This window comes from Sparus aurata, chromosome 10 (assembly GCF_900880675.1).
Source record: "Sparus aurata chromosome 10, fSpaAur1.1, whole genome shotgun sequence".
NCBI lineage: Eukaryota > Metazoa > Chordata > Actinopteri > Spariformes > Sparidae > Sparus > Sparus aurata.
In genome coordinates, this window is record NC_044196.1 from 13,358,559 (window position 1) to 13,367,214 (window position 8,656).

The following is an 8,656-nucleotide window of genomic DNA, read 5'->3' on the forward strand; positions in this document are numbered from 1 at the left end:
ACTTTGTTCTCGGCGGGGAGAAGCTTGGACGGATGATCCGCTAACAAACCTGCTAAAAATGGAAAGACGCATGTCTTTAAACAGCCCTCACCACCAAACCCAAATGTTTTCAGCTTTTCTCAGAAACAGAAAGTAAAATACGGGCTGACCCGACCAAAACAAACTCCCTCGTGGTTTCTGGATGACACGGTGTGATGTCTGGGCACGTTCTCGTCTGCCTCCTCTCCTCTTTGATTCTCTCTATCTCCCCCTCGTTGGTTTCAAAGATGGTCCCCTCGTTCACACGTGCACACACACACATCAGGGTTGGAGTGGGACAAGCGGCGTGGTGGCATTCCACAACAGTGATTATCTGCGATCCCGATCACTTCAGTCTGCAGAGGGAGTGTGGGAAAACTTCTAACTGTGGGGGGGAAAAATGCTGCAAATGGCTTCGAGAGGCTTCTGAGCGACAGACGCACTTAAGTCGGTGACATTTACCAAAAAAAGGCAGAAGGAACTCTCTAAACTTCAAACTCAGCTTGGAGATTTTATCCAAATAAGTGTCTGCATTATTTACCGTGCAGCTTTAAAGGGACAGTCCAGAAAACAACCTGATACAAACACTCACAGTGCCCTCCTCAGCTGTGACGTCAGTTAGCTCAGTTAGCTACTGTCCATGAGTGAATCTACGCTCGCTTTCGTGTCGTAACTTCAACAGAAAATAGAAAAACTGCTCGCAACAATGTCTGCAGGCTATCTTGAGTCCCACGGTGATGATTTCTGGGAAGAGACGCTGCTGTAAAGGTGTGTTTTTGGCGCTTTAAGCACCAAAAAGCTGAGTGCCATCAGACTCCATTATACTTAAGAGAGTATCAAACATCTCTGCAGCCGATATCTCCAAAAGCTCAACAACACACAACAGTTTTTTGGTGAACTGTCCCTTTAATCGCTATCTGAGCAGGTTTGATAACAAGACAAACACATTGTTGAGGATGTAACTTATTAACTAGTTTACTGGGAGAAGGAACCCTTTGAATGAACAGCAGCTTCGCCTGAAGGTGCCATCTGTTTGTAAAGGAATAGTTCAAGATGGCTGCCCCCACTGTTAGCCTTTGAGCTAGCTTAGCAGTTTTTTTTTACGTATTTGGAGTTGTAGTCCACGTAGAACTACTTATAGACAATCTTGAATTAGCTGAGTTGATAGTAAGAATGTTTATATTGAAGGTATTGAGACGTATGACCAGTGATGGCGGCTCTGCAGCCATTTTGCTAAAGGTTTGTTGATGCTTCCTGTTGTCGGTGTCAGACATTTCCGTACAAATGCACAAACGTATTTTTTTACGAGTCTGTTTCTTAGAGTTATTGTCTGAATATAGCACAGGTTGTCATTTTTAGTGGTGCTACTCTTTACATTTTTCAACAAACGACAGAGCTAGTTAGCTGCACGTCCAGCTGTTTCCTGTCTTTATGCTAAGCTAGGCTAACAGCGTGTGGACTTCAGCTCCACACATGAGATTGGTATCAATATTCTCATCTTATGCCCTAAAAGAAGGTGAACAACTGCCTTCTCCATTGACTCCATTCTCTCTCATTTTATTTTGTCTCCCCAGGGAGAAATTTGTCTTGGGTATAGGGTAACAGTAAAACATACACATACCACATACAACAAACAGAGGCATCCAGCCACCTATAAAAAAGACAGTGAAAGTACAGAAATATAAAAAATACACTAAACATTAGGGCTACTGTGCAAATTGCCATCCATGTGCTTGTGCAAGAGAGCTATCCAACATTCATTCTGTTCTGCCTTACAACCACTTCTTCATGCTGTTGTGTACTACAGCTGCCTAAGAATATTTTATTACAACAAGGCCTGGAAATTTGGGTCAAATCAATCAAAACTTGTATTAAACATACCCAGTTTAGCTCATTTTTCAAAGTTTCTAAATGCTTGTTTAATATTTCTTAATATGGAGTTTAAACAAGCCGGCTGGTACGACTGCTCAGGGTTCAGAAATGTGTGGGAAGTGATAGTGAATGTTGTTGTTGGCCTGTGGTGGTTCAGACTGCAGGTCTGCAGGACGACGGCTCTGACTCCAGCTTCAGGGAGATATTACCGTAGTTTATGTGCCGTCAAAGATGCTGTTCAGATCCTTTATATGAGCATAAGTAGCTAAAAATATAAATAAATAAAATATACATATAATGCAGGTTAAACTGTATATTGTATTGCTGTTTTGATGTTACTGATGTTTTTCTGTGTTAGTAGCAATTTACTGTTGTAGCCGCTGAGACTGGAGCTACTTTTAACCAGTGGTGGAAGACGTTTTCTCATGCTTCTGTAAAAATAGTGATACCAAAGTTACAAAAAAATAAAAATACAGCACCAACAAAGTTTTAGCAACAAAACATACACTTACGCTGCCCACCGCTCCCTTGGGATGGGTTAAATGCAGGGTACCAGTTTCAACATGCTGTACATTGTATGATATTTGATATAAATAAAGGTTCTTCCTCTTCTTAAAGTTAAAACAACTACTTGAAGTGCTTATTATGCAAAATATGTATATGAATGAGGTAATAATACAAACTCAGAAGTATTTTTTTCCATAGCTGAATAAACAAGCTGCTCTCAGAGGAAAATAAGGTGCCGAGAACAGCTGTCTGAAGCTAGGAAGGTGGCAGGGTCCGCCACATATAAACAAAGTAAAACAGGGTGAAATGAAAATGAACTCTCGGTTTGTTTGGTTTGTTTAGACATAAAACAAATTGTTCTCTTCTAATTAAGATGTCTTCCCCACAACTACATAGTGCAGCTTTAACAATCTGAATCTGTTAAGTAATTTGTAAACAAAGCTATCAAATAAATGTAGAATAGGAGAAAGTTATAGTACTTAGTTATATTTCACCACTGATTTGAACTGATTTATATGCTTTTTGGAAAGTTCAAATTGTGGTAAAACACCAATTTATAACATAATCTTTAATCTGAAAAGTTTAGATAGCTTGAATAATAAGTGCAAGTGCCTTAAAATGATACTTATGTGCAAGTTTGTAAATATAGCAGCCAAAAAACTAAATTTTTACTTTATTTTTGCCCTATCATTTGTTTAAATACTATTATTTGACCGCTAAAATCCTCCAATTTGTGGGTATAGATTGTGCATATTGTCATCAGTAGGTTAAATGAAGTAATGCTGATGATTTTCGCAGCGGTGGGTGTCAAAGTGGCAGGTTTCACGTTTCAGATGACCCGCAGAGTCTGTATTCCGGCTGCAGTCACCGCCTGATGTTATTACAATACAGCGGTTGTTGCGCTCGAAGCCCCTCCCTTCTTCGCTTCTCATTGGACGCCCTCAGCGGGAGACCGTCTGCTATTGGTTGAGCGCTCCGTCAATCACATCCGGCCTGTTCGAAAAGTGGGAGGGGCCGCCTAGCGCGATTCCCAAAGTTTTGCTAAAGTTTGCTGCGTCAAGCTAGCGTAAGTAACCGGAAGTAGTTGGTTTAGAGGCGCAAATAAAAGCAGTGTAGCTGTTTTAAAAGGAAGGTTTTAGCGTGAAACATTAAAAGAAACAATCGGGAGGCTTGTGTGCTATATTATGGAAACGCAACACAAGTTTAAAACAAGCTAACTTGTACTTTTCATCAGCGCTAAACATCTTGACCGGAAGTTGCGACCGACAAAATGGCGACGCCTTCTATGAGCTTGACACTCGCCTAAACTTTCCTCCCTCCCCCTCTCTCCCACTCACTCACTCCTTCCTTCCACCCCTCCATCCATCCATTCGTTGTTGTTGTTAGAGCGGTGATGGAGAAGCCGAGGGACCGCCGCCGGCACCGCTAAAGCTAGCAGCAGTCCAGTCCAGGGGCGAGAGACAGCGAGAGAGAAGAGGGGGAGAAGAAGAAGAAGACGAAGAAGAAGAGGAGGAAGAAGAAGAAGGAGAGCGGATACAAACGGAGCGGAGGGAGAGAGAATGGAGACGGTCGAGCAGCTCGTCTCCTTCCACCACATTCAGGTCCAGTTGAGCGGGGGCGCGCCTTGGGGGTTCACGCTGAAAGGAGGACTGGAGCACGGCGAGCCGCTCATCATCACCAAAGTAAGAGCGTGAACGCAACAAGTGGCATTCATGACACTGATACATGTGCAGGAATTCTCAGTTACATGACCTCAAACTGCTTAAAAAGTGAGTCTAAAGCTGCTACATGATACATTTTCTTAATATGTCTCTACATATCCTGTTTCATATTTGCAGTCACACTTAAATCTGTGTAAATATTGTATTTCTTGAGGATGTAGCTGCTGCAAACTCTCCCCCTGAAACACTTCTGCAGGCTGCTCTCTCATCCACATGTGCTTTCCACTCTGGTCCTTTTGCTTTAAACTTTTCAACCCACTGCAAGTTGTCTGAACAAAAAAAAAAAAAACCCTTTTCTTTTCTCTGTATTGTGACTTCTTGCACAGCTAGATTTGTTCCACCTCTCCTCCTCCTCCACCTCCTCTGCTGCAGAGAATAAAAAGTTATTGTCCGAAGCTCCAGCAAATATCCGGACCGGTTGATGTTTGTCAGCTGTCACTGTCTACGAAGGAAGAAAAAAAAAAAAAGCCCCCGAAACTTAATGTAATGCAGCGGTCTGGGCTCTTGAACATGGAGGTCAAAGGGTGCGCACAGGGGTGCTAAAAGGGGTTCCCGAGGGGATCCCCCCACCCCCCGGCCAAATGAGGCTCGGTTCATCTCCCTGTCACTTCATTTGCCGGATGGCAGAACGTCTAAGCGCTGACAGACGAGCGAAACCTCTCGGGACGGATGAGTTTGGTCGCAGAAACGTGGGAATCCTTGAAAAAGAAGGATTGCGATTCTCTCGGCGGTTTGTGAGAAATGGCCTGGAATTGCTGCATGTTTCGCTGCGAGACTTTTGATTTCAGGTGTGTTTTGGAGGCTTTGTGGGAGATTCGGCGTGCTTTCCCGATTTGCAATGCGACCTCGTCTTGTGCGATAAAGTCGCGGCCCTGTTCTCTCACAGTTTCGCGCCGCGGGCGGTGAGCTGCTGGAAATCAGGAGGGTGTCTTTGAATTACTGCAAGTAATTATTGGTGTGTGTGTGTGTGTGTGTGTGTTCAGCTGGGGGTGGTCTGTCTGATGTGTGTGTGTGTGTGTGTGTGTGTGTGTGTGTGTGTGTGTGTGTGTTCAGTCCAGTGCATAACTAGGCCGTCTGACATGCAACCTCTGCTCCCTCGCCCGTCTCTCGCCCACTCCTCTTGTTGAGGAGTTGCAGCAGCGGTGGTGTAAATGTTGGCCGGTGTGCTTCTATATCCACCACAGCACCACAGCGGGGGGAATGGAAAAGCCTGGCTCAGTCATCTGGAAACACACACACACCGACACCGACACACACCGACACACACACACACACACACACACAAAGTCACACACAGTAACACAGCCCCTGGGAAAATGTGACTGGGACTGCTCGAGAAGATAAAAATCAAACTGTGTTCTATGGCTGTTTTGTGTCCAGTGGCTAGTTAAAACACACACACACGCACACACACACACTGAACAACACACACACACACACACACTGAACAACACACACACACACAATAAAGTAGCTGAGGCGGTGAGTGGTGGACAGGGAACTGAGGTGCAGAAAAGTGTTTAAAGTGTTTAATGATTAAGTGGTAAGCCCTTGAAGGAAAGAGAAGAACGACAGGAACATTGAGGGAAGGTAAAGCTGAGGTGTGTGTGTATATATATGTGCATGTGTGTGTGTGAATGACATGAGTGTATAATGTGTTTTAGGTTTAGCGAAGGGCCAGCGAGACTTTTCCGCCGGCCTCCACACAGAGGTTTACTGTGTCGGTATGGACCACAGCTGAATACAGTCTTAATCCTCTCACTTCAGAGCGAGAGGGACGAGTTACTGTGTGTGCGTGTGTGTGTGTGTGTGTGTGTGTGTACGGGGGAGTCAGTGTCGAAGCGAGAGAGAGATACAGGAATCAACTGCACAAACTGCAGGAATTATAAGTGATTTCCACGGTGTCTTGTCGAATTAACCGGAGCCATGTTAGCTGGACGGTAAGCCTCATTCATTCATGAATATCTGGGTTAGCAACACTGTTATATTAGCTAACGCTTCGAGGGGCTGCCGGTGCGTGAGTCCCAATTATTCTTTCTTATTTAGGCTCTGCCAAACACCTGAATCGTTTGCCATCATCGTTTCCCCAACAACCTCCTCAGTGATCCTTCCAACCAAAGTAATGGATTTGCAAGCTGGTTTTTGGGGGCTTTGTTTTGAAAGAAGAGACAAAAGACAGACAGAGAGTGAGAAATTGAGCTCCTCTGTGGTGTTTAATTGGCGTTTGCACATGATATAAGTGCACAAAACAAGTAGGAAAGCTATGAGGGAATACTTTTGGTTGATCCTGCGAAGATGGAGCTGTGAAGAACTCGAGCCTTCCTTTGTGTCCAACATCTCCACACCGTCTTGCTCATGGAGTTGACCTTTTGAGACTTTGGAAAAAGACAGTGTCTGATAGACGTATATACTGTATGCAGGTGTGAGGAGAGCGTGATATCTCGTGTCGTCGCTGAAGCCTGGAGTATTGGTGGGAAAGTCTCGCTGAAGCGTGGTGTTCTGGACAGCCCGGCATTTAATATCCGTCCATCCAGTCCTCGGACTCTTATCCAGATCTGGGATGTGTTTTTTTTCCGCAGGGCTAAGTAGCCTGGACCCCGTTCTCCCTACTTACCACCTCTTGTTCATCCCCGGGGGGAATCCAAAGGCATTCCCAGGGCCAGATTGGAAATATAATCCCCCCCAGTGGGTTGTTGGAATGCCCTTAGATCCGTTCACGTCAGAAGCACCTCCATTTTTTAATTGATCAATCACCTAAAGTTCGGTAGACGATAAAACTGACTGTCCTTCGCAGCCCTGTACTTCTCAGAGATATCTGACGGATTAAAAAGATGGTTTAAGTGAATTTCCTGTGAGTTTCCCGTGGATTTTTGAAAGTCGTCTTCTTCTTGGGACTTGTATACGAGACAGAGAGTTCATATAAAAGTTGCCAGTTGCCCTCTCAGGATGTCCACGTTCCCTGCGAGAGCGTGTACGCTGCTGGAGGGGGGGAAGGGTGGCTTCCCCAGTCTGGAGACAGCAGAGGGATATAAGCCATTTGGTCAACATTCCTCCAGGAGCATAACAAATTACCACTGTGGGGTGTGTGCGGAGATATCGTATCGTGTGTGAGTGTGCATTACTCACGCACATGATTGTCAGACTTGAATACTTGTTTTCCCTCAGCCGGCGATCCGCTTGTGTGATGACACGGTGAGTTTAGGGAGTTTTATCTGCTCCACGAGTTAACCGAGTCAGTCATTTGTTTTGCTAGTCAGTCAACCATTCAGTGAGTCAGGTTATTAGCCAGTCAGTCAAGGCTTAAGCAGGCTGGGGTGAAAGTGTGGTGTGGTGGGATAGGAACTGATTGGTTGAGCTCTGGGCTGAGAAGCACTATTGGTTAATTTATTTAGACTTTTGATTTTATTAATTGCGGTTACAATTATGTAATTGTGGATGATTTATAGCCCCTTTCAGCTAAATTATTGTAATTTTGGGCTGACATAGTGTGTTAAAGAGGCACTATGTCGTTCTGGAGAAGAAATTTAAACAGATTTTTATATTAATGAGGTAACAACACAAATTCAGACATATTTTTTTATTCTAAAACAGAATAAAAAGGAGGTTCTGTGGGGAAAGTCAGGTACCAGAACACTGTTTGAAGCTAGAAAGGTGGCAGAGTCCGCCACATATAAACAAAGTTACACAGAATGAAACTGTGTTGTCCTTTCAGGTCAGTTTGTTCATTCAGTTTTTTTAGTCATTAAAACAAAGTGTGTCAGTGAAGATCTTTGAAAAATCCCTCCCGAAAACCACATGATGCACCTTTAAATCTTAGGATTTGCTGCTTTCATTTCTAATTTCTGACAGTAAATGAAGAGTTTTGGGGGTTTTGGACTGGTGGCTGGAGAAAAGAATCAATTTGAAGATGTTACTTTTGGCGGTATGTCGAGCAGGTCTCACAATCTTTGGTCATTTTAATGGTTGTTCCATGTAGCCTCATTGGTGTTGTCAAAAATATAGTTACCTAATATTGGAAACTGTTTCAGTACTGATACCAGATGTGCGAGCTGACTCACAGACCAATTTCTCCCCATGGTACCGAATATCGAGACACATTTTTCAAGGTATTGTAATTCCAGTATTGTGACAACACTGAATCTTTTGGTGTTAAAATCTCTCAGACGACACAATCACAAACAAACTGTGGGCGATAGACGAGCACAAACAATGAAAATAAAGAAGATAATGAAGGCTTTCCTTCAGTGCAGTCAGACAGACTCTTGTGCAACACATTGAGTCTGATGTTCATTTAGATAGCAGTGATGTCTGGTCTGCAGGGGTCTGGTGGGAAAAACCCTCCAGTCCAGACGGTTCACACAAGCAACTGGTATCCATCAAAAACAACTGTGCCGGACGAGTGTTTAAAACATGACACAACTGATTGAGTCTAAAATGAGCAGCTCTCAAAAGTGCATCACTTTACTGTGACCCGGCAGATTTCATCAACTGATGTATTCAAACAACGCCTTCTTGGAGGTTTTTTTCTGGAAGAGTAA

General features: G+C 43.9%; 1 protein-coding gene across 2 annotated transcripts in view; it reads left to right on the plus strand.

The window, feature by feature from the left end:
* The first annotated feature begins 3,445 nt into the window (after window positions 1-3,445).
* The window catches only part of shroom4 (shroom family member 4), an 81,911-nt gene continuing 76,700 nt past the window's right edge, over window positions 3,446-8,656 (plus strand). Inside the window, exons 1-2 of one of the 2 annotated variants that reach the window (XM_030430861.1) lie at window positions 3,446-3,463; window positions 3,784-4,079. In XM_030430861.1, the coding sequence (XP_030286721.1) occupies window positions 3,957-4,079 (123 nt within the window). In that variant the 5' untranslated portion in view covers window positions 3,446-3,463; window positions 3,784-3,956. Of the gene's footprint in view, window positions 3,464-3,695; window positions 4,080-8,656 lie in introns of those variants that run through there. The other variant, XM_030430860.1, reaches the window with a different exon arrangement.